Source organism: Strigops habroptila, chromosome 8 (genome assembly GCF_004027225.2).
Source record: "Strigops habroptila isolate Jane chromosome 8, bStrHab1.2.pri, whole genome shotgun sequence".
NCBI classification, from domain to species: Eukaryota; Metazoa; Chordata; class Aves; order Psittaciformes; family Psittacidae; genus Strigops; species Strigops habroptila.
In genome coordinates this window covers 20538115-20562708 of record NC_044284.2, presented here as the reverse complement: position 1 = coordinate 20562708, position 24594 = coordinate 20538115, and the positions used below count along the sequence as shown (strand labels likewise).

General features: G+C 34.5%; 1 protein-coding gene across 4 annotated transcripts in view; it reads right to left on the bottom strand.

Moving 5' to 3' along the window:
* Positions 1 to 3691: 3691 nt before the first annotated feature.
* The window catches only part of RASA2 (RAS p21 protein activator 2), a 47989-nt gene continuing 27086 nt past the window's right edge, over positions 3692 to 24594 (bottom strand). For 2 of the 4 annotated variants that reach the window (XM_030495855.1, XM_030495857.1), the window contains 17 exons: positions 23326 to 23402; positions 21824 to 21922; positions 19739 to 19895; positions 18432 to 18580; positions 17006 to 17120; positions 16497 to 16586; positions 15516 to 15639; positions 14021 to 14127; positions 12711 to 12797; positions 12548 to 12625; positions 12088 to 12161; positions 10749 to 10855; positions 10381 to 10463; positions 9205 to 9413; positions 7902 to 8005; positions 7117 to 7306; positions 3692 to 6096 (listed from right to left, as the gene is read on the bottom strand). In XM_030495855.1, the coding sequence (XP_030351715.1) occupies positions 6066 to 6096; positions 7117 to 7306; positions 7902 to 8005; positions 9205 to 9413; positions 10381 to 10463; positions 10749 to 10855; positions 12088 to 12161; positions 12548 to 12625; positions 12711 to 12797; positions 14021 to 14127; positions 15516 to 15639; positions 16497 to 16586; positions 17006 to 17120; positions 18432 to 18580; positions 19739 to 19895; positions 21824 to 21922; positions 23326 to 23402 (1881 nt within the window). In that variant the 3' untranslated portion in view covers positions 3692 to 6065. The remainder of the gene's footprint in view (positions 6097 to 7116; positions 7307 to 7901; positions 8006 to 9204; positions 9414 to 10380; positions 10464 to 10748; positions 10856 to 12087; positions 12162 to 12547; positions 12626 to 12710; positions 12798 to 14020; positions 14128 to 15515; positions 15640 to 16496; positions 16587 to 17005; positions 17121 to 18431; positions 18581 to 19738; positions 19896 to 21823; positions 21923 to 23325; positions 23403 to 24594) is intronic. The other 2 variants (XM_030495856.1, XM_030495858.1) reach the window with 1 other exon arrangement.

Below are 24594 nucleotides of genomic sequence, written 5' to 3'. Positions count from 1 at the left end.
CACACTTGCAGACATTATACCCTGTGTATCATGTCACATTTTTTGCCTTTGACTCACCTTTCTACTTTAAGATTTTGGCCAAGGTAGTGCCAGAATATATGCATACGCAACCTAAGCATATAAATGAAAACCAAAAAAACCCAAAACCCAAACAAAAAGCTCAAACCCAAAACCATGTAAATGTCACACAACACAAGAATCTGAATCAGCTATTCAGGAGAAAACTAGGTGAGTTGTTTCAGTTGTTACAGAAATCACTGTATGTTTCAAAAAAGTTAGATCTTTAATGGAGTTTTTCAGCAGCACTGGAACTAATCCTTGTATTTGTCTATTTGTACAGCCTGATGCTTCAAGATCTCACATCTAGGACTAGAATTATTTCTGTTTCAACTTTAAGATACTTGTAAAACCCATCAGGTAACCTGTAACATGTTTGGCCTAATTTTTACTTGGGTAAATCGGCAAGATCAGGAGAAAAGGTATGAGAGAGAAAAAGGTATGGGGCTAAACACAACTTGTGAGGTAAATTATAAGGTATACTGCAACATTATCATAAGAAGAAAATGCTTGTACAAACGTCTCAGCTTACACTGTCACCTCTGGGCTGTCAGCATGTGACTCGAGATGATTAAAATGACCAAATATTAGACAAAGCATTTTGCCTGCATCTTGCATTTAAATACTTGTTAGTAACAGAAACTACAGGGAAATATTCCTTCCTCTTGGACTTTTAAAATTTTTATTGCTATATAATACATAGCATCTTGCCACCCCCTAGCAAGGAGAGACTGAACACTTACCCTTCTTTCATTAAGTACTTTCAAGGTCTGTGGATGAAAGACACAACATAAATGTCAGGTCTGAGCATTAATGTTGATCACTTGAATTTTATAAGGGAGTTTCCCTCTTACTAATTTGATCTCTTTTGCCTGCTTTTTGACATCTGATGAAGGCTTGTTTCTGTATCACCTAGCAACAATGTCACGGAGACCAGGAAAAGCAAAGGCTGAGCAGTTGAGGCAGTGTTAAACCCTGCGGAGCTCCCACCCCTCAGCTTCTTAGACAGCTACTGAAGTAACCCTTCAGTAAGTAAGGGGTCTGCACACTGAACACAAGCCTGGCTCGCTTTGAAGCCTTCTTTTCTTTTATATCTATATACATATGTATATATATACACACACAGAGCCCTCAGAACATTCAATTCTCTCTCTGCTCCCTGGCACATTAGTCTGTCACTGAAACACCAACCTGGAGCAAAGCAGGGGATATCCTGCATTTTTTGAGAAACCAGAGCCGAAATCTTCTGCACTACTATTTCAGAGGGGCCAGGTAAGAGATTTTTACCTTTAAGTCTTGAATTCAAAGTCAGACAGTAGATTTACTTTGGCTGTTCTATGATTCTCCCAGCTTTTTTCCCTGAGTAGGAAGAATGACCAAAAATAGAGGATGAAAGTGGGGAACAAAATCACAACCCCTTAAAGCAAACTAAATTGTCTACTTTGACTTAAAATCCCATATAATTAATGTTTCTAAGATGAGAATAAAGATTTGTATCCTCTTTTTGGTGAAACTGTTAGCTGGACTTTATATAGAACTGCCATAGCATTTGCAATAGTAATCCTACTGAAATAATTATGACCTCAAACAGTTAAAAAGCTTGGTCATATAATTTTATGGAACATCCTCCCAAGATTTATATATGGATGACTTCTGTTATTTTTCCATAAACATTTGTTAACGTGAAGAATATTTTAAAAGCAATTCATCAAGGTTGTCTAATCACTTTTATTTAAAAACAAACATACAAAAAACCCACATACAAAACTCCCCATTCTTACAAAGCACATGCAATTCCTGAACACTGCAGCCACTGGGTCTTTTTAAACTTTATTCTGACTGTATAGCAACTGATTATCTAATTTTTTGTCCCTGATTTAGGTACATAAAGTGATTTTTAAAACTTAAATTTTTATTTTACCTAAGTAATTTAACTAAATTAGTGTCTATATTCCCAGTTCTTACACCTCTACTCCCAAACACTGATATTTATCTATAAACAGCTGCCTATATTGCTGAATCTCACAAATAGACAAAAGTATTTCAGCAGCAGTATTATCACAGCTGAACACAGTAACACCGATATTGTCTATTTACCGCTATTAAAGGATTTCTGGTTTATTTAATCTGCATAAGTCATATAAACATTAAATATGCTCCTGTAACTCTTTTTAAGAACCTTAATTAAATTGTATACATTTGTCTATTCTACTGGCAGTTGCTCTCATTTGTTACTGGGAGCTGTTGCTTATTGGCCTAATTTTTATTCCATATGCATGGTCTTTTAAAAACAATACAATCATTCCTTATCACATGTGAGTAAATGTTGCAAGCTTTGTACTTTAAAATAAATATATGTGAGCAGAGATTAAAGATAATGTCTTGTAATTTTCCATGTATTACTAATTCTGTTTACTTCATATATAGTCTATAGGTTGACTGTATGAATACATATGCTCATCTATCTACAGGCTGTAAACATGCATTTTCTCACTATAGTTATCTGCATACATGATGGGGGACAAAGATGTACAGAACTGTGTGAGAAACTTGCACACTGATTTTCAAGGATTCCAGAGTCCTAATAATAACTTTCTAGCTGCAAAGGCCCTATACATTTATGATTGCTAGCCTAGCCCAGAATTTGAAAATATGAAGAACACAGAAGCTACAGATCTTATATGGGAACGACCTTTTCATGTCATGGTTTGGAGAAAACTCAGTTCAATGGAATAGTTAGAGATCAGCAGTGAAAAGAACAGATCACTCTGCTATTATCATCGCAGAATCCTTACAAGAAATTTCTTAATGAAAAAAGTTCCTCCTGTACTTCCAATTTAATCTTTAACTTCCTCTGCCTTATGATCTCTGCAAACGAATGTAGCAACCACACAGACTGGGTCTTAATACAGCTTACCCTGGAATGAATCCAAATTAATTCTGAAATGACTGGAAGGTTTGCAACTGTAACTCCTAATAGGAAATTCCATACCAGCAATAAAGGACAACAGGTCGGCTCTCTGTACAAGGAAACAAGATTATCTCAATAGATCAAATCATGCTTGTACAAAATTATCTCATAAAAAATGCCCACAAGCATAGGAAGGGAGAGCTGGTGGCAAAAATAGTGCCCAGATTACATAAAAAAGACAAAAGGCTGAGAAAAGCACAGACTACTTTTTCCATATGCAATATATTTAAAATGGGCCTGACAAACTGTATTTGTCAGCTGGTCCTAGTGCACAGGACAGGTAATAAAAGACAAATCAATAAGCATGAAAAAAAAATAGTGATACAACACTAATAACACAGTACTAGATATCCTTCAGTACATCAGATCAGTCATTGCAAGTTTTTGGAAAACTGTCACATTACTAAGGTTTCTATGCATGCTGTTATGATAAATGATTTAACTATCACTTCTCTCTCCAACCATCAGCCTTAGTTAGAATGTAACAATGCAGCACATGAACAGCAAGATACCTCAGCTTGACATTGCAGGGTTTTTTTTTTTCCTCTTTCAACCAGATTTATCTCTTCATACCCAACTCCTATAAGTAAAACCTATTAATTCAGTCTTCAGATAAATGTTAACACATTAAAAAGCCAGGCCTCACAATAAACAGTGTCTCTCAAGTATGTTGTAATTTATTTGTGAGTTATTCTCAAGCAATGTTACAAAACATTTTAATGTCTTGATAAGAAAATAAAATTTAAATAAAAATACATTCAACAATACATCATAATACAAATTAAAACTAATGATAATTTACAATCCTAACAGAACTAATTACTGATTAACATCATCTTTCTAGACTAATCAAAATGAAGGCAACTTTTATTATTAATATCCTACTCGTACCTAATTAAATTCTAGAACATCTACTGCATTTTAAAACATTATAAAATGAGAAATCAAATCTTAATGGTCACAGATATTTAATGGCCTTTGTTTTTTTCCTAGATATTCCCGTACCAAAGCAAAAAAAAAAAAAGTGCATATTTAAAAAAAAAAATTGTTTCAAGAGCATACAATTTAATTTTTTGTAAATTTGACTTTGAAAACAACAGAAAATGGCTCCAAGGAACAGATACTTTGCCACAGGGTTTATCTATATACAGCAAAACCTAACTTTGACACTCAGTCACATTCATCTTTGTTTAATGGCAGCTTTTTGTTAATGGAGCGTTTTATGAATGACAATCAGACCCACTCTACCTTGGCAAAACACATTTCTTGGCATTACTATGTTCCCTTCCCTCCCACCCCCCAATTTCAACTGTTGGCAAATAAGAGTCCCTTAGAATACATCAAATGTGTAAAAAAGGAAAAGGCAAAAATGGTGGACATGAATAAATGATTGTGACGTTGCACATACTAGTACAGAATCGTGGATATTCTAAAACGGTTTGTCTGGTATTAAACCAAAATAGTTATCCTAATCAGTTACATTCATTCCAAAAGATATTTAAATCCTGTCTTGCTAACTTGCTCCTATTACAGAAAGACTCCCTAGAACAGTATAATAGATGTATAGTAATTTAAACAGCTTACAGTTTCAAGCATTGTGGATTTCTATTCTATTTGTAAGTTACATTCCTAATTAATTTGGCCAAATCATGATTGTAAAAGAACAATAAAACCCCCAAAACACACCCAACAACAAAAGACCCCACAGCAAATGCTCCAAAAATAAACGTACCACATACAGTTATTATTAAAAATAATATTCCGAGGAGTACCACTGTATTTAATACTGATGAAGCAAAGTTGCCACAGTAATACCTTTGCTTCTTCCTGGTTATATACATATATATTCTTTCAGCATAAATCTAGCTTCTCAGATGATGTGAGCAAAAATTAACCTTACTAAAGTCAAGAATGCCAGTTTAAAATTGTGTTAAGTGGCAAATACAAATTCATATAACTACAGATACAAAAATACTCACTGAAGCATTGCTTAAAGACAAAACAATGTTGATCATTCAACTGATCATAACAAGCAGATACTACAAAGTATCTAAAAATAATCTGGGATAGTCCAGATATCTAAAGTGCTTTGAGTGATTATAGTAGAGATTATTTGTTAGATTTGTAGTCAAAAGGTGAGCTGGACCTAGTTATTACTTTCTATTAAAAAAAGTAAAATTATACATGGGATGATGTAAATTGATCAGTACTTAACCACAATCAGTTCACATTTAAATTTTTCTATCTGTAGGCAAACTTATTTAAAAAAAATGTTGCTACCCTGCATTTCTTTTTAGATTAAGAAAAACTATGTACCTTAAAAATCCTAAGGAAAATAGTGGTCTAATGTCACTCCATGTACTACTCACCCCAAATGTAAACAAGAGGTACAACATAAGTTCCCTGATTTCTTCTTCTTTAGTACTTAAAAACATAACTAACACTGGTATCTGCTGTCCAGATTATTTGCAGCATACTGCACAATTTTGTAAGACTTCAGATGCAGATAAATCAAGTCCTGACAACACCTAATACAAGAAAAAAAGTCAAATGAATTGAGTGTGAAGCTTCAGATCTTTTCCCATGTCATAGTATGTTGGGATTTCTATTTCAAGATCTGTATCAGCAGGGCAGGCACTCATGGTAAACTCATGCAAGTTTGCCGTGTATGTATTGAGAGATGTCATCCAACCAACAAATGCCGTGTGGATTTTCTTCCATTACAAAGCTTATTGTTTAGAAAGTTCTTCCCGACAACAATGGCAAAACAACATTTACATTTATTCACACCTGTTAATTCAAGAACCTGGAACTTCAAGTTCTTTAGCAAAATGAGAATAAACTTAAGACCAGATTTCCAAGTAGATATTTTTCTATTAAATATTAAATAGATTGTCAACACAACTAACATTTATGTTCATTCTTAAATACTTTGTAAAAAGGCATATAATGATTTAAAAAACAAAACAAAAACACAAGACACCAAAGAACATCTCCAGTTTCTTTTTTCATCCAAGTATGCCGCAGTTTGTTTTGGTTAGGAAACTTTTCCAACAATTGGATTTTCTCTGGAAAAAATAAAATACTATATTTAAATATTTTAAGGTTAACTTTAGCTTTTTAGTTCTCATCATACAATTTCAATTTATTAGTCAGACTTTTATTTTTTTGCATAATTTCTACCACTACTTGAAAAATTTCAGGATGTGTGGAAAACCTCTCGTACTTTCATGTGAGACCTCTAAATCAAAGTTAACTTTTCTTAACAACTTGGGTTGATACTAAACTAGGCAAACCAAATCAGGGTTTGATCACTCTTTTTTTTTCTGGTGAATCAACCCTTATTGATGCAAAGAAGAAATCAGAAAACTTGGTAGTGGTGTTGCATAGATATCAGTCAGGATTGAAGAGAATGGAAAGAATCTGCTCTGGAACAACAATGTACTCCAAAGAAACAGTTATTTTTTTGTTGCTGGGTTTTTAGGGCTTTTTGCCTTTCTTCCTTTTTTTTTTTTTTTTTTTTAACTTCACCAGAAATAGTATTTATCAATTTATCATTGATTATGGCAAGTGAATTACAATTAATGTTTTAGTTAATATACTGCATAAAAGATATGCTCCTGCAGTGTAATTTTTGCAGTTTTATGTAAGTTGGTATTTTAATTATTTCTTAACTGAAATTTGAAAATGGGGGGGGGGGGCGGACACGACAACAAACCGGCAAAAAAAAAAAAAGAAAACCCAACCCAAAAAAACCAAACCCAGAAGGTAGGCAGACAGGGATAAATTTTGTGTGCACTTCAGATACTAAGTTGCAAAGAAGCAACATAATCATTGTACCAGCGTATGGGAATCTCAACAGGAACACAGGCGAATCCCACACCGAAGGAACTTCTTTTATCTTCTAATAACTGGTAAAAAATTTGCATTACCACAGATTATGAACCCTTTTTTCTCCATGTCTTTATGTTGTCTAAATCTACCTTTAGCTTAATTCTCTCTATCTGAGCAAGCCTGGATTTGTCCTGTGACTAATTTTTTTTAAAAAACACATATTTATGTACATCTAAATCATACAAGATACTTACTCACTACCATATTTAGCACTAGATGATCTCTTCTTTCGGTATTTTTCATGTGATTCATTCAGCTTTTCTACAATATCTATTATCTGTTTAAGTGTATGAAAAGTTGCTACAGAATCTTCAATTGTGAAGTTAGAATAATCATCTGGTTCTTTCCGTGGACCTTGATAGACTGCTATACTTCCACAAGCCTCTACAAAAATTACCACAATTATCCCAATTAGAATTTTGTTAATTAACAAACAGATCTATTACATAAATGGTGATCCTAGAATTCTAACGTGTAAAGGTACTCTAGCTTATACATAAGATGGGTTAAGACAAAAGCAGGAGACAGCATCAACTAGATGTATTTACAGTTCTGTGGCTTATTCTCTGCTGGTTGTGTTGAGCATCTTGAGCATCCAGTTCTCTCCTGTTCACATTAACAGAAGACTAACGCTTTCTTGCAACTCAACCATGTTCAAGAGAGTTCACTCCATAGTCAGAAAAAGGAGAGCAAAGACAGAAGAGCAACCGGCTACAGTTGCAGCCTCCCTGCTTAGGCTATTAGATATATTTCATACATGCAAATTCAATTAGAACAATGTGCATGCCTTATGTCTACTGTAAAAAAATGACTGACAAATGTCTGACACCAGAGCACTAATATGACAAAAATACAATCTGTATCTCTACTCTCTATTATTTTCAAGTAGGTTGTTAAGACATTGAACTGATGTTATGGGCCTAAAGAATTAGAGCTGAGCAGCATTGGTATTAATTCTTCTGAATTATTATTTGAGTACCTTCCAGCTTCTGTAGTTTAGACATGTTGATAGTGAAAAGTGAGTAAATTCTTTCTGTCTCTCTGTCTCCATCAATCTCAATATGAGTATCAGCAGGAACATCTCTAAAAGGTGAAAAAAGAGGCAGGTAGTCAATATAAGTCAATATACGTCACTCCTGAAAGCAAGTAAAAACTAATTCTGTTTCAATATACTTCACCTTTTAATATGTCTGTCACTCAGAGACAGCTTCACAATAGCTACACAAAACAGCATTCATTGCAAGTGTTCTATAGAAACAGTTTTGAGAGCAATGAATAGAGCAATACTAAAAAAACACTTTTTCCCCCAACAGAATTCATTATTCTGTGTGTCAAGATAAAAATATTTCAAAAATATCAAAATAAGATTAATTGCCATTAAACTACAATTAAACACTTAAAAAAAAAATCTACTATACCAGAACAGAAGGATAAGATACATTCCTAAACCAGAACAGCTAAACAAAAAACAGAAAAACAAAAACAACCAAAAGTTATTTAGTAACGTGAATCTTTTGAACTGTTGAGAAATCTAATAAAAGGATGAACTGAGTAACACGGAAAAAGTATTATGTAAGTTTTCTGACAGTTATCTTGTAGGTCTTCGACCAAAATCTGGAGAACTGAGATCTTTAGTCTGTAATTTATGCAAATTATCTAGTGAAGGGTAAATTTATTTAAATATCACAGCATTTGTTTATTTTCAGAAATCAGCAGCTTAAAAGGCACTACCCATTTTCAGGCATTGTTCATTTTCCTGATATGCCTACAAAAGCCAAATGATTTGTCAGAATCTACATCTAAGATTTAGTTGATTTTCTTAGTACACTGTGTTTTAAAATACCTAAGGTTAAAATAAAAAAGTGACTGTATAGACAAGACAATATCATTACGGAAAGAGAGAGACTTCCAGGCTGAGCCCTCTGCAGCAAGGTATTTCAATTATTTTATGCAGATGATCTAGGCGTGTCCTATTTCTGCATTCAGCTTCACATCTGAATAATTTGAGCTATTAAATCTATTACTGTGCATGGAAAGAAATCAATATTCAGTATTTCTGATTTACATGCTGAATTGGTTACCTTCTCTTCATATGGTGGCTGATGAAGTAATTGACTTAGTAAAATCCAGTAGGATGTGCCTATTACTAAGGCATGGTTTTAGTAGCATAACTTGCTAAAGGAGACAGGGAAAGCTTTGCCTTCAGATTTTCAATTTGTATAGTGAATCATACATTATTTGTCCTACAAAACATATATATTTTCATTTGAGAAGCAACTTACGCAGTGCATGGAGCACAGCCGACTGTGTTCTCTAGTGTAGCCTTGCAGCAAAGCCAGTTCCCGTTCAGGAAAGCAGAAGGATGGTAAAAACTAAGCCGCTTCTGGTTTGATCTCGTTACCCGGCAAAGAGCTTCTATCCATTCACTAGCTTCTACACAGTTATTTGCTTGGATATAGAGTGGCTTTTCTCCATGTAGTACTTGAAACATCTGTAGAAGAAACACAAGATTATTCTGCTCAGTAAAAAAATCCAGTTATTGCGCAATTTTGAATATGTAAAAATGTATTTCAAAGCTCAAGGAATTCAACAAAGCCAAATAAAGACAGAAAGCAAGACACAAGAGAAAGAAAGGAAGACTTTTCACCTCTCTCTTTCATTTTACTACACCGCCCTAGGAAAAAAACAAACAAAATCAAACAAAAAATTAACAAGCACACACATACAAAAAAACCAACAAAAAATGCTGCCCAAACACACCAAACAAAACAGCAACCTGTGCTCCACCTACACCATTTCCTCATCCAAAAAATAATCCTTAAAAAATTAGAACATGATGCATTTTCTGTCCTCTTCATTCACATATCTTTAAATGTGACCTCAGACTTCACGCTTCATATCCTTAGCATGACAGGAGATTCTCAGAATTCCCTCCTTCAGCCACCCACAGCCTAAGTAACAGCTGTACTTTTATCACTGCCTCAGAATTTCGGACTGAGGTAATACTAGAAATAGTGATGTGTTACAGGTCCAGAATAAGGCTGTGAGCACAGACAACTGTCTCAGCTGAGGAAGGTATTATAGGAAGCTCTTATCAAAAGAAATAAATGTAAGTTTGGTAATACTACATTTCTAGCAGAACATAATACAATCCATGCTACTAATCTTATATAAAAGTGCTTTGAAATAATGTCACAGAAGTTTGAGCCTTCATTCCAGATATTCAAAAAGAGGGCAGAAGTCATAAAATCGGTCAGAAAAATTGGTACAGAGATCCAAATCTTGAGGATAAGTTCCATGTTCAGAGTACTTGGAAATATTGCATACAGCTTTTTATTTTAGATCCAAACCAGATTTTTTGCTGAAGTGTTTAGTAACAGGGTTTCAGTAACACTAAATTAATTACAATCTTATTTAAAGAATAAATCAAAAACTACGTATAAACTGTTTTGACTTACATTTTTCTTGTTGAAGGAGCTCTCATCAAGTTTCTCCACTGCAAGGATGTTTTTGATTGGAATAGTGAAAATTGGTTCTTTATCTGTAAAAAATTATAAACAGATGAGTGAAACTATTTTTAAAAAACTTTTATAACCTCAGGGCACTGATACCATAGGTTACATTCTCAAAATGTGCAGTTCTATTATTGAGAAAATGTATGTGAATCATAGGCAAAAGCATTTGGTAATCAAGGTAAAGGTAAGTAAAATGTATTATATGTACCTTTGGAAAAGAAAAAAATGACCATTTTAGAAAGCACAATTCAGATGCAAACACTTAGAAAATATCAAGAAAATAAAAATAATGATAAAGAAACATAATGTACCTTGCTGTTTGTGGTAGGTGAATTCTCTACTTGTTAGACAGAACCATCGCTTCTTGAAATTCTTTTTACCAATCCGAGTCCTTCCCTGAGCTCTTTTGTACATTTCTCTGTCAAGACATAATCAAATGGAATGCAACCATTAATCTTCTGAGAAGCGTTCAAAACCATTTATTGAGAAAACACATAATTGTTCATCACGCAGCAACATAAAAATCTACTTCACTGTAGATTAAAAGAATAATCTACTAGATGTCCAAAATAGATCCTCAAGATTACCTCCCAATATGGTGATCGTGTGCAGGGTTCTGTAAACCGGAAAGGAGTTTGAAAAATATGCAAGCCGGACTCTTGTTCATAGCAGTAACGTTGGAGTGGGTACTTATTTATTCAGATCCAGAACTCTGAATTTTCCCAAAAGGGAGGAAGGTGTATCCAACTACAAGGTTCTCTCTTTCCTGCTACTTTCTACACGGGTCTTATCTGGATCAGAAACTGAATATAAATGAAATGATGCTGAACATAATTCAACTGTCAGGGAAGACAAACTATTCAGTAAACTTCAAGTATACTCTTAACTGGAAACTGGGTTTTTCTGAGTGACAACCATCAGTTTAATAGAGATTAGCTTCCAAACTGCAACATCTAAGTGTTGATCCACTACTACAACTGTCTCAATTTCTATTTAGTATTTTAGTCAGAGGAACATTTCTTCCTTGTTTGCAATTTGGATGCTTCTTTCACAGAAGAATCTTTACTCCCTATGAATCTGCTTCTCAGCTAAATTAAAATAATAAAATTTTCCCCATAAATCAGCTATTCCTGATCAACATAAAAAAATAAAAATAAAAGAGAGTTAATTTCTTATGAAGAATTATTTTCACGTCAATTTTTATAAAAGCATTCTGTCGTTTACTGTTAAGTATTCCAATTACAACGTAATTTTTTCTCCTACTTCAAAGGCAGAACATTTAGCTGGCTGGGCGCAAACAGCATGCAAAGTAATTCTAAATTAAATTAGTATATTCTTTTAAAAAACACTTTCACAATCCTGAATAAACCATCACAGAGCACACACTGAACTGTAACAGAAATGCAGACAGACTTTAACAGGTTTTATGCTGCTTTTAATTACTTTTTGCCAATGTATCTAAAAGAGTTAAGAAAGTTTACAGCTGTTGGTTAAAGTATTTCTTCAAGTTAACACAGAATTATCACAAGTTAAATATCTTAATTTCTGCAGTATACCAAACATTTTAATGAGCATTAATCTGACAGCATTAATAAAAAAACCAATGAAGTCAATTCTGTTCTGCACGATATAGATTAAAGATGTACTTACCCTTCTTTTAGATGTATGGGCTCACTCAGACCACTGGGCTCTCTGCTTTCAGTAGAGGAAACATCATCTAGGAACTTAAGGAAAAATACTATTCAGAATCAGAACCAAAAGCTGTTTTGAAAATATACATGTACAGTTTCTCCTCGAACAAAGTAATTACTTTATGCAACAGATGAAGAAAATACATTGCAGGTACTAACAACAATGTAACAAGGGATGCCCATAAGCAGATCTAGTAACATTTATTTCAATTTTTTTTTTTAATACTAAATTTACTTAGTTCACTATGTATAACTCTTGCGTTTTGACTGTGTAGATTTTGTTTGGGTTTTGTTTAATAAAAGAGTCTGAAATGAGTCACAATTTTTCTTTTTCTCTTTAATATGAAACTGAGCAGTAACACAACCTTCTAATAATGAAGACTGATCAAATACATCAAAATAATTTAGTTGAAAGGTACCTTTTTAACAGATTCAGTAAATTTTTCTTCTTGAAATGTTTTGAAGAACTCCCACATAAATGTCTCCTTGAAACTTGACTGAAAAAAAAAAGGTATACTGACATAAATAAAAACTTTCAAAGAATATTGTCTATGAAATGAGAAAGAATTTTAGTAATCTTACAAGTTTGGTTTTGGTCAAACTTCCCCAACTTCCCAAAGTCTGGATGGCTTTTGATATCAGAGTTAATGTCCTAGAAGTCTGTGCATCCTAAAATAAAGAAACAAAATTCAGAAGTCACCTTTTTTCATACTCTCAGGTGAAACTTTAAAAATTAAAATATCACAAACATTACACAAGGGAGTAAATCAGACATAACTCCATTCCTTTTCTTTTTCAAACAAAGAAATGCATATACAGTATTGTCCTCTACTAATACTTGTGCTTTGTGAATGTATTTTGTAAGCTACTTAGTGTATTTAATATTTTACTACCACTAGAATTTAGTATTAGTAGTTGGATAAATATTTTTACCTATAAAACATCTCAAACCCCTCAAATTCTGTAATTCTCACTACACATCTAATGCTTCTGAATTATTCAAAACTTAACACTGTTTCACTGGACAAATGATAGGTAGTTTCCTAACACAAAGTGAACTTAGAACTTGGCCTTTAAGGCTTTTGCCTAATTTGTTTGCTACCTCACTGCTTGCATTTCAGTACAGGATTATAAACACTGAGAGAGAAAGGGGCCTTACTGTTCCCTTTAAGACGTTTAACCCTCGAGTGATAAAATCCTGTAATCTTTTTACTCAAACTGGATGATGTCAGAGGAATTAATCTAAGTAGATTTTTTTGAAGGGACAACACACAAAATTTCATACATATTCCATATTTTATATGAAAATAATATGGGGGGGTATGTGTGTGTGTCGTATCTCCATATTCCTGTGTTCAAAGACTATTTCTTTATGTATACATACTTGACAATTTGAAAACTGAAGATGGAAGATTTGGCAACCCACTGCAACTAGTTGAGTCCAGAATAAATAAGCAGACCAATTATGGGATAACTTTACAACCTCTGTTTAAGACACACATGGAAATATTTTTTTAAAAGTAAAAGTGACATCTGGATATTTAACTTCCACAGTGGAAGAAACCAATGCAGTTTAGGCATATGCCTTAAAGAACCCTCAGTCATGTTGCTATTTTCACAAAGCAGCATGTTCCCAAAAAAGGCATAGTGTCTTTAATATCAAAAGCTCTTCTACATCACTTGAGAACACTTCATAAAGACTGAGAAATTTGCTATTAAACAACTGCAAATGTCTTAGTTCCTTCAGTAAGGTATAGAATTGAAAACTCAACCTAGAGACATTTAGTAATCTTACTTCCCAGTTACAGACCCACTGAAAGTAACTTATGCCTTCCCAGATAAACAGATCTCACTATTATGAGTAAAACAGAACAAAGCTTCACAAAACTTACTGGATGGTGAGGTCGTAAATGAAAAGTATGAGGTGAGACTACGGCTACAGCAAAGAAACGAAGAAACACAAAGCTGCTCACTGCAGAATACTGTACATGAGGGTCATCTGCAGAGAAAAACCATGAAATGTAACATGCACTAAACTTAATAGGAAATAATGAAGACAGTCAACATAAAAATCTTCAAGAAGATAACATCAGAGAGACATTTATATTTTAAAACAGAATAGAAAAATCAATGAAGTGCATGAAATGAGAAAGGTGATCATGGTAAGAAATGTTCTACTTATAATGGAGGGTTTCATTCTCTAAAAAAGTTCTGTTCTCATAAAACTGGCTCATCAGCTCTACTACTCCGAACGATGAGATTACTGTAAGCATTTACACATACACCCCATGTTGATTAGGTATGGCTGTATGTATATTGCACCAAAAGAGAAAATACTGTAGCAGTTGCCTTTATATGCTAGGAGTATTGGGTTTGTTCACCCATAAAGCTAATCACTCACTAATCAACACAAATACATTAATTCTGTGCAACAAATGCAGTCAACCCATACGAACAACTTCAACTCCAACTTTGAGTTGCAGCATCAAATCGTAGTGTTATATAATTTTGATGCTGTAATGAGGATTTCCCCATTTAATATTTCAGGTATATTTACATCTTTATACTGGGAAATATAGTGGGATCACATTCTTACTCTAATGGCTACTTTGATCTGATCTGTCTGGGAAGTTAGCTGTTCTGAATGGACTGTCTGAACTAGAGTAATTTATGACGTCACTTCCAGTGACAAACATGAATTAGAGAAAGGCTCCAGACTGTGAGAAGTATATTCTTCATCTGTAGCTTAGTATATGACATTTTGGATTTTAACGACTGGAGAGTATTTCAGATGCACCACATTATGCCTATATTAAAACCATTCTGAAAGAATAAAACTGTTCTAATACTGGCCACAGTATGAACACATTAAATTACCCACCCTCCTCAAAACTACCCATAAGCAGTAACACAAGGGCAGTAGTGAAGTTAACTTCATCTAAGTTATCAATGTGCTAGTCACAGTTACACAGCTGCAGTTCACACAGTTAAGATGTAAACACCAAATTCATTTTCAAGCTTACATCTCGCTTCTTGGAAGCGGTAGAGATCAGCTTTTCCAAACTTTACGTATCTTCCAATTAAATCCTGAATTACTTGTGCTTTTCTTTTACTGTCTCATACTTCTGTTGGTAACTTTTTTCTTGCTGCTGTCTTGCAGTGTTTCTGACCTGCTACATTTTTGTATCAGAAAATACTAAATTCTTGCTGACTGACCACAAGGCTTTACTATGATTTACAGACTGACAAAAAAACAAGTGCCTGATTGTCAAGTTCAGGGCACAGCTTTGGACAAGGCAAGAATTTTAACAATCCCTATCAGGTAATTGCAGAAGTTAAGTACTTCACTCCAAACAGTGTTTTCAAAAGTTTTTAGAGAACACTTACTTGGAAATCTTTTGGCAGCCAGATGCCTCAAAGAATAAAAAACATCACACATTAGGGTAGGACAACTTATACTTGACTGCACAATTTCACGGAATACTTTGTCTACATAATAGCGTAGATTTTCCTGCAATTATGAAGAAAGGTTTTTTTCAGACCATTAACATTTGCATTTGTTTTTTTTTCCCTGAGTGTAAATATAACAGTGCAATTCCTTTTTTCAAAGCACTGCCTAACTATTCAATTATGTATTTTAGTACAGTTCGTATTTTAAAAGCCTCATAATATTTATAAGGGATTACTAGTGTTGAAAGACAGTTTAGTGATGTTTGCTTACGTTGAAGTATACAGGCTGTGTCTGGCAATATACAACTATCTATTAAAACCCGTTTTTGTCATTTGATAGCAACATACTACAAAGAAGGAGCACTTCCCATGCATACCTAGTGAATGTTAATTTAGTTTGTTGCAGCAACTATTGCCTAAATGTCATTCTCCAGCAACAGGCAAGCAGCAGGCAAAACTTCAATGCAAAGTGTCAGAGCAGTTGTGATTAAGTACTTCATCATCTAGAAGGCCAGGTTGGACAGAGCCTTGGGCGACATGGTTTAGTGTGAGGTGTCCCTGCGCATGGCAGGGGGGTTGGAACTAGATGATCTTAAGGTCCTTTCCAACCCTAACTATTCTATGATTCTATGCTGAGTACAGAACATCAGGAATCACAGCACCCAACAAATTGGCATGGAAAACTGTAATCCCCTGTTCAGTTTCTCCTCCCTGTCCCATTCTTTGTTGGACTTTTCCTTTGCTGTATTCATAAACACAGATAAGAACATGCAACTCTTCCTCTGTTTATTCTAGAATCAGAGAATTGTACTGCTACTTTTAAGTTACTCATTTTCCATTACGCAAAGCTGCTCTTTAAAATGTTTTTCTCAGATCTTGAGAAAGTTTAAATTAGGAGAAACAGATTAGGAAACTCACCATATTTATTTCTACATTATCCCCTTCTCTTAATTTGATGGGATCTATTTCACAGGGTTTAGGAGACTCGCATATCTGAAACAAACAAAACTATAGGAATTCAATTTTTCAGACAGACAGTATGGAAATGCACCTATTTAAAACCATATTCTGTCCTAGATTTAGGAGTAAAACTGTAAATAGGTTCTAACTATCCATAACAGCATGCAATAATCATCCTCACTTTTGTGTGTGCCTTTATGTATCATGTGGGTAAATTCTGCAATGTGTTAAGAGGCTGGAGCAACTGTCATTGACCATTTCGTTTTCAAGCATCTGGAAGACAAATAACAAAAAGCAGCTTCTCCCACTAAACTTAACCAATAATTGCTCCATTTGACTTTCCCCTAGAATTCCCCTACCTGAGTGATTACTGCTACACAGGGAGCTGGAAGAGGAATGCCTATCAAATAGACAAGATACCGCACGGGGCTAAGTGTCCTGAAAACAGCTTCAGTAGGATAACCTACCTCATCAATAACAGGTTTCAAAGTAACCTTCAGGTAGTGCTTCCCCACTATTTTCATCATTTCATCTACACACCGAGTTGCTAATGAGTTGCCTCTGAAGACTGTGTTTGCTTCTCTGTAAGAAAATAATTTATTTTATTTGAACAGTGAAAAAATAAGCAGCTCAGTTACAAAATCCAATTAATACTTTATCTTGCTATTAAATAGGGGTTTTTTTTTTAAAACATATTTCCATATATTTCAGTAAGGAAATAAAGATACATAAGTTGCAATGGCACTCAGGAGCAAGGAAAGAATACAAAGAATATTATTATAGATATTAGCAAAACCAGAAACAGAAATAAAACCATAAGGAAAAGCCTAAGAAATTTTAGACAAAGGAAGTTATAATCCAGTGCTGAGTGTGAGAAAGAACAACTGGAGAAAATTAAAAAACAATGAAGACTTGTACCTCACCAATATACAATTCTTCCTCCAGTAGGCTGGTAGTATGCTGCTACACTACACTGATAAACTCAGACACTTTAACCAAAAGATATTTAACCTAAGTTTATGCTTTTTACTCCTTATAGCTGTTGAAGAAAAAGAGCCAGCTCTGCAAAGTAAATCTTTCTAATCTGAGAGATTTAGTTTAATCTTTCTTTGTCACAGTTCAATTATAACAGAAAGGAATGTGTGTACTAAAATGCAGTTTAGAAAATTATTTCCCATGAGTCACCTCTTTCTACACAGTTAAATTGTCTTACCTTATTTAGATCAGGAGAAAGTCAGCTTTGAAACGAACCATCCTGTGGTGACAAAATCCCTTCCACACCTCCACAGGACATGACTTGGCACCTCAGTGGCCACTACTTGGGTTTACTTCATTTCTCCCCTAGCCACAGAGCTGTGAAATCACAGGCCATACAGTGCCACTTGGAAAAACTCCTGTGCTTGCTACTTTCAAGGCATGCAGGAGGATATGTACTTACTTATTTACAAGGCATCTTTGCAGAAGAATAAAATACCCCTCATTTAAATCACATACTAAAGGAAACAGGATAAAATTCTTTGCTATTTGAAAAATGTTAAGTATCAATCTCATGACCAGTAAACTTTGAAGAATGGCCAAATATGACATTTTAAGCTAACAAATGTGTACTCTTAGACACAGCTCCAGACTGCTAGCTTGATATATTCAGCACTACACTAGCTCCAAGAAAATTTTACCAGATAGCACAGAATCATTAACTCTGACTCCCAGCTTCAATGTGATTTTAATGAATGTTTTTATAATCTAGCATTAAAATACAAATGTATTTAGTCAGGTTTACACCGCAAGAGAAAGAAATCGACATGCTCACTTAACAATGTTGTATCATGAAGCCCTTTGAAACTCTAAAAATAATTTAAACATGCTTGACATCACTAAACATATAATACATACTGGGTGTCCTTCAGATCTAGTTCTGCCACTGCAGCAACAAATGGAACTAGCTTATGGTGGTGTAGCAACAATCGTACAAGAGGCAGAACAGCATCGTACTTGTCTCGACAAACTTCACTCAGTATATAGGCAGCAGATGCAGAAATGGGCTGTGAGAAAGAAGAATATGAAATCATGAGTGAAGTAGTTAAATGTTCTTCATCTATTTTGCAAATTACAGCTTGAATCTAACAATCTAGACACAGCTGCTTAACAGAAAGTTTCAGCATTTGTTCTATAACATGGCAATTAAAACTTTCCATTCTACAGAAATACTTCATTGAAAATTTATATTTACTTCATGATTGACATTTAATAATGAAATTTGGCATCTACTCACCTTTCTAAGTCTCCCTAAAAAGTTAGAATATGGTTTTGTCACAAATCCAAGTAAGAAGCAGTAAACAATCACTTTACTATAATGTCACATATCTTTATAGGACTATTCCAACCATAATCAGAGCACATAAAAATACAGTTCTCAGTTCTGAAGTGCCTGATGCCATTCTACAGTTGGTAATTGCAGTAAAAAAAAAATTATCAGGTTAGATCACCTAAGTAAATAAGATAGCCTTTAACTGCCACTAGCTACATACTCAGCTCTTCCTGAATTCCAGTGAAGTATTATTTGAATATGGGCTAGAAAAATTTTACTCACAATCTCCTTCCTCTTCACCTTTCTTCCCCTCTGCCAGTACCTCACCAACACTGACATGAAGTAAGGCTATAAAAGACGTGGGAATATAAAGCCTGCTTACTATAAGTTGATTCCTGTCTCATGATATGCTCTTTGTCACAATGCCCATGTGAGAAATTCAGTCATGCCGATTAGCATACTGGGGAAGACAGAAGCCATTCAGAAGCGGAATTAGAAATCAATTCTAAAGCAGAACATTTTTGGTAAAGGTGATTATCCACCCCTTCAGTGTCAATAATGGATCAATGTCCCTGGAAAACCACGAATCCATGGGGCCAATTACAGCCAGTGGGAAAACATTGTTGAAAAGAGCAACCAATGAGAAGAAAGTATTATATCCCTTCCAGTCGCACAGCACAGGTTATTTTACTATCTCTGCCAGTTCTTCTAATATGAGAAGAAAATCTTGGTAGTTTGGAGCTCTGCAAGATGCTCCTCTGGTTGCGACAGAAGTAATTCATGCAAAGGAACAAAAAAGCTGTATCTGGATATGCATAATTCACAATGTTTCATACAGGACTGCATAATTCATTTTACATTTTCATTTTAAAAGAAATTTTCAACACAATACCTGAACATCTGATGATTTTAGCAGCAAGTTTCTTAGAGAACTGTAGTATTCAGATGGAAGTACACAGTCTTCAGTGTAACAGATATTTAACCTAAGTGATCCCAAATCATCAGTTTTAGAAGACTTGTTTCCATTTTCTCTTGGTTGAAGTAAGTACCTGAAAGCAAAAGAGCAATTCCAAAATAGTAGATTCAAATTTCATTAATTTGACTAATTCTACAATAAAGCAAAGTATCACATTTAATTATTTTAGTATATATTAACCGAGGCTGAAAACTGGCAATGGAATTCACATAAAAAAAAAGCCTTGAGATGCAAAAGAAAGAAAAGCAGCACCACTTGTTGCGCCTTTATTACAAAATGAAACATGTATTTTCTCATATCTTTCCCAACAGTGAAATAGGATATACTTCCTGTAGCTCAACTGGGATAGCAAGAGCAGTTAGAAATTATGTTCAGAAAATACAGACCTTCTCATTTTACATCTAGGTTATATTTAGGGTGTTGGACATTGCAGATGGAATGGCTAGTGCCAAGTATTTAAACAGTCTAGCCTGAAGCCACTAAAAATATACAACATTAACAGGCTGCACTCCTGGGAAACAAGTAAGATTAAAAGAAATTAAAAAGTGCCTTTTTCCCTATTCTCAATACAAAATATATTAAGCAATTCTTCATTGGCTTTTGCTGTAGTTCAACTGTATTCCAACAGGAGGTGCAACCCTACAAAAATTTTAACAGCTTTTAAGCAATTTAGCTTCAACAAACTGAAATCACCTTCATTTTTTTACAAACATTTATATTTGTACTTCTACAATCAGGAGATCAGACTTTTTTTAACAATGAAGCCATACTAATACAAAGTAAAGCTGATTTATAAGAACTTCTATTTGACAGCATGAGTCTTAAGCTTATTTTCCCAAGATTTAATACTAGTGATACTGTTTTATCTGCTGTACTTCAGCTGAATTAAAAAACGATTCAAAAAGCCATATGAACACAATACACTGGTAGTGCATCCATGCTTATATAACCTTTCTCTTAGCAGGTAAATAGAGACATGTCATTATGTTAATATGGTCATACAGCTTTTGATCAGTTCAGAGCACTGGCAGAACAAGTCTGTGTCTGCAATACACCATGTAAAAAATAGAAAACACTCACGTAAACATTTATTATGTTTAGGATCACATTCAAGCACTAAGAATGAGAACCAGAGCTCAAATTTGACACGTGCAAGACATGTGGAGCCTGAGGTGGGTACATTTTGCAGAGCCGAAATGGTTCCTGGACAAGACCTGTGTTCCATTTAGCTCCTATTTGCCCACTCCTTTCCTATGCATTTTCTACACAGATATGCGAGGGCTTCCTCCACTCTTTTCTCTGTACTGAAAGGTTCACTAAAAGCAGAATATTTTACACTCTTTGAGGCATTTGAATCTGTTGCACTCATCACTTCCTGCTGCTAGCACCTAGGACAGTAAAGGGGCTACAGATTGGCTCCTGCTTGCAAGAACTTCAGAAGGGAGAGGTATTTCTTTGCTGAGTTCCCTTCAGGCCTTGCCCTTCCAGCTTTTAAACTTCTGTGCCTGCTCCCCTGAAACAACTTTGGGTTAGTTCCAGAATACTTTCTGAACCTCCCCAAGGAAGAAAAAAAAAAAGTGATACTTAATAATTATTTTAAAATAAACTCTTCATCAATCATTCTGGAATTTAATTACAAATGATGCAATTCTGAGAAGTTCCTGGTTTGCTGATTAGGCTGAAAAGCATACAAAGATCACTAAAACCCAGGAAGCTTGCTGAAGGATAGCTATGCTCAGTCTTCCCTTTTTTCATTCTCCATGCTTTCCCCTCAAACATAACTTCTATTCTGTGGGAGTGGGCAGACTGGGGGAAGAGAAGAGCTAAATGTATCCTCTGTCAAGGTTGATTTATAGAGCAAGGCAACTCTCTAGAAAGATGTTTTACCTAGACTAGAACAGGAAGACATATTTTAATGAATAGTTAGAATAAAACATTATCCTTTGCAAGACACGATCTGCAGGATAGAAGCAACTTCACTTCTGAGACACCATTTCTCACCATGCTTGAAAGGAATCATTTCTTAACACCTTCACAGGAACTTTGATTTCTCCTAGAAAGACATCTTGTACCAGATTTCCATTATTCCATAGGTCCACCCTGAAAATAAGAACATCGTTTAGCTTTTTTTCTCCCAGAGAGAAATAAAAACCTTCAAGTTAACAATAACTGCCTTACAGCACTAATCCACATGCATGCAGGCAGAAAAAGTTAGAAATCTCACTCCATTCTACATAAACCAAGAAGAATCAAACAAGTGGCTTATTATCCCATAGAGAACAGATAAAGAAAAACAGTCAAAGTTAGACTCGCAGACCTTGCATCAGTAAATACAAGTGATATTGGCAACATATACATATTCTGAGCAGTCTCCACCCACAAAACTGTGCACGTTTCTTCTCAGGTAACTTTTTAACAAATGTATTTACATATCCCTATCCAGTTGCTAGAATTTGGCACACTGCAATGCCACATCAACACATGCGCTTGTTTTTCCAAACAGCAGCTCATATGCTTACAACCTCAAAAGGAATCACAGACTCCAGACATGCACCTTGGGTTTTTTCTGTTACTTCTTACCTCTCTGACATTTCTGACAGACAGCAGTTGTTAAGAAGAACAAACAAACAAAAAAAAAAAAGAACAAAACAAAAAACAAAGCTAGATTTGTTGGGGCATGACTATTTTTCTAAATATATTTGCATCTATAATGAAATATACAATTCTAATTAAGATATTCAGGAAGATAATAGTTAAAAATGCACATACCAAGTTAGTTCTATAATGGCTATTAAAACTAACCACTAAATTCTTCTTCTGATGCCTGTTAGGAAATATATGCTAGCCTTGAAGACTACTTGTCATTCAGCAGATATGGTGCATATATATGCATGAGCACAATAAAAAAAAAAAAAAAAAAGAAATTTGAGCCCAGGGGCTCTCAGCAGTTCTAGCTACATAGTATAAATACAGACAGACCCACTCTTAAGTGTAAGGTGGCAGAAAAAGGTTTGAGGATGCAACACAAATGTTCCTCCAAAAATCAACACAAAATCATAAGAATCCCATTTGAAAAAGAAAAAAAAGAAAAAAAAAAAGAAAAAAGCTTTTCCCTCTGTTTTTACTAAACCAGCCAATTATATTTGAAACCATAGACTAGCATCAGGTATGCTGTTTTCCTCCAGCACAAGTTCTATTATCAATTGTGACCAAACTAATATATATTAACAGGTGGTCTTCACATCTCTTTCCTCACAGGCACAGGAAACAAGTTTAGGCTGCTAGATACACTCTACCACTATTTACTTCAAAACAGAACCCCCCTGTATTCAGTAAGAAGCACACTAAAAAAGCTGACTAATTTTTACATATTAAAAAGGATCTTTTCTACAAGTCTGATCAGTAATTCTTTGGAGATACAATAAAATACAAGATTTATTGTCTTGATGACAAACTACTATGATTTGTTAATTATAAATCACTTTCTAATCTATGTAACTTACCTGACTTCTAATTTCTCAATATCCTCTTCTTCCACCTGAAACTGGGACTTTTTGGTGTAACTGCTGGACCTGGTTACCTGCAAGTAAATTCTTCCTATTAACACACTTTTTACTGTTATACCATGGATATCAAAAACCAAAGAAAACCCTGCTTCTTGAACATTAGTAAATAATTACTGTTCCTTCTAAAAAGGAAGCTGTTCAGTTCATCAAACAGCTTTTTGACAGAAAGCAGGTGAAAAATGGGTCAAAAAATGTTCATGGTGGAGCCTGGCGAAGACCAGCTCATATCTAAGGGAATTATACTATAGATCTGTTGGGGGGAAAAAAAAACCAACAAAACCCCCCCACAAAAAAAAAAAAAAAAAAAAAAAAGGGAAGGGGAGGGCAAACAAAAATTAACACAACAACAAACCAAAATAAACCAACCAACAAACCAACAAACCCAAGAAGCAAGTATGACATAAAACTGACAACAAATTCTTTGGTTTCTGCATGAGCCCCAAAAACGCATTAAAGTTAGTTCCGACATGTTTAAGGAAACAACAAATAAGCTCACTCTTCTTGCCCTAGTTATACCATAACTGTAACCTCTTCATTTAATTTTCATAATTTCTTGACTGATTGCATTCTCAGTTTAACTCAAATCATAAGTTATCAAGTTATTGGAGTGGTTTGGGTCACATTTTTATACTAGTATCATACTTCCTAAGAAATTTCACTCAGTATCTTGAGCAGGCCAACTGAAACACACGCCATATGTTGGCACTCTATGCATAAGTACGAAACAATTTCTCAGTGAAGTCCCTCAGCAGGACCAGGATCTATATAAACACAGTAAATTATAATGCACTTGAGGCACACGTAACATCTGCACTACTTCCAACTCTTAGCCGAACAGTATAGTATGCTTACATGCAAATGTAGTTTTTATTACAGAGACAAATCAGAGGAAAATTCAAACTCCTAACTTGGTTATCGTAACTTGGTAACTCAGAATTGAAATCAATTCCAAAATAACAAAAAAAATTATCGTTTTTAAAATAAAATTGTACAATTAGCCTTTATTGGGTACAATCACTACATTGGTTTATTAAAGTAGTAAGTTGGAGGGGTTTTTAGCTCAGTGTTCTTGAAAATATTTGAATTCTACAGGATAGGTTAAAGTTCTCTCGGAACTCATAATGGCAACAGATGCTGTATAAATTGATTCAAGATAGCCTTCACATGTGCCCACAAGGAAGCTATTTTTCACATAAAATCCAAAGG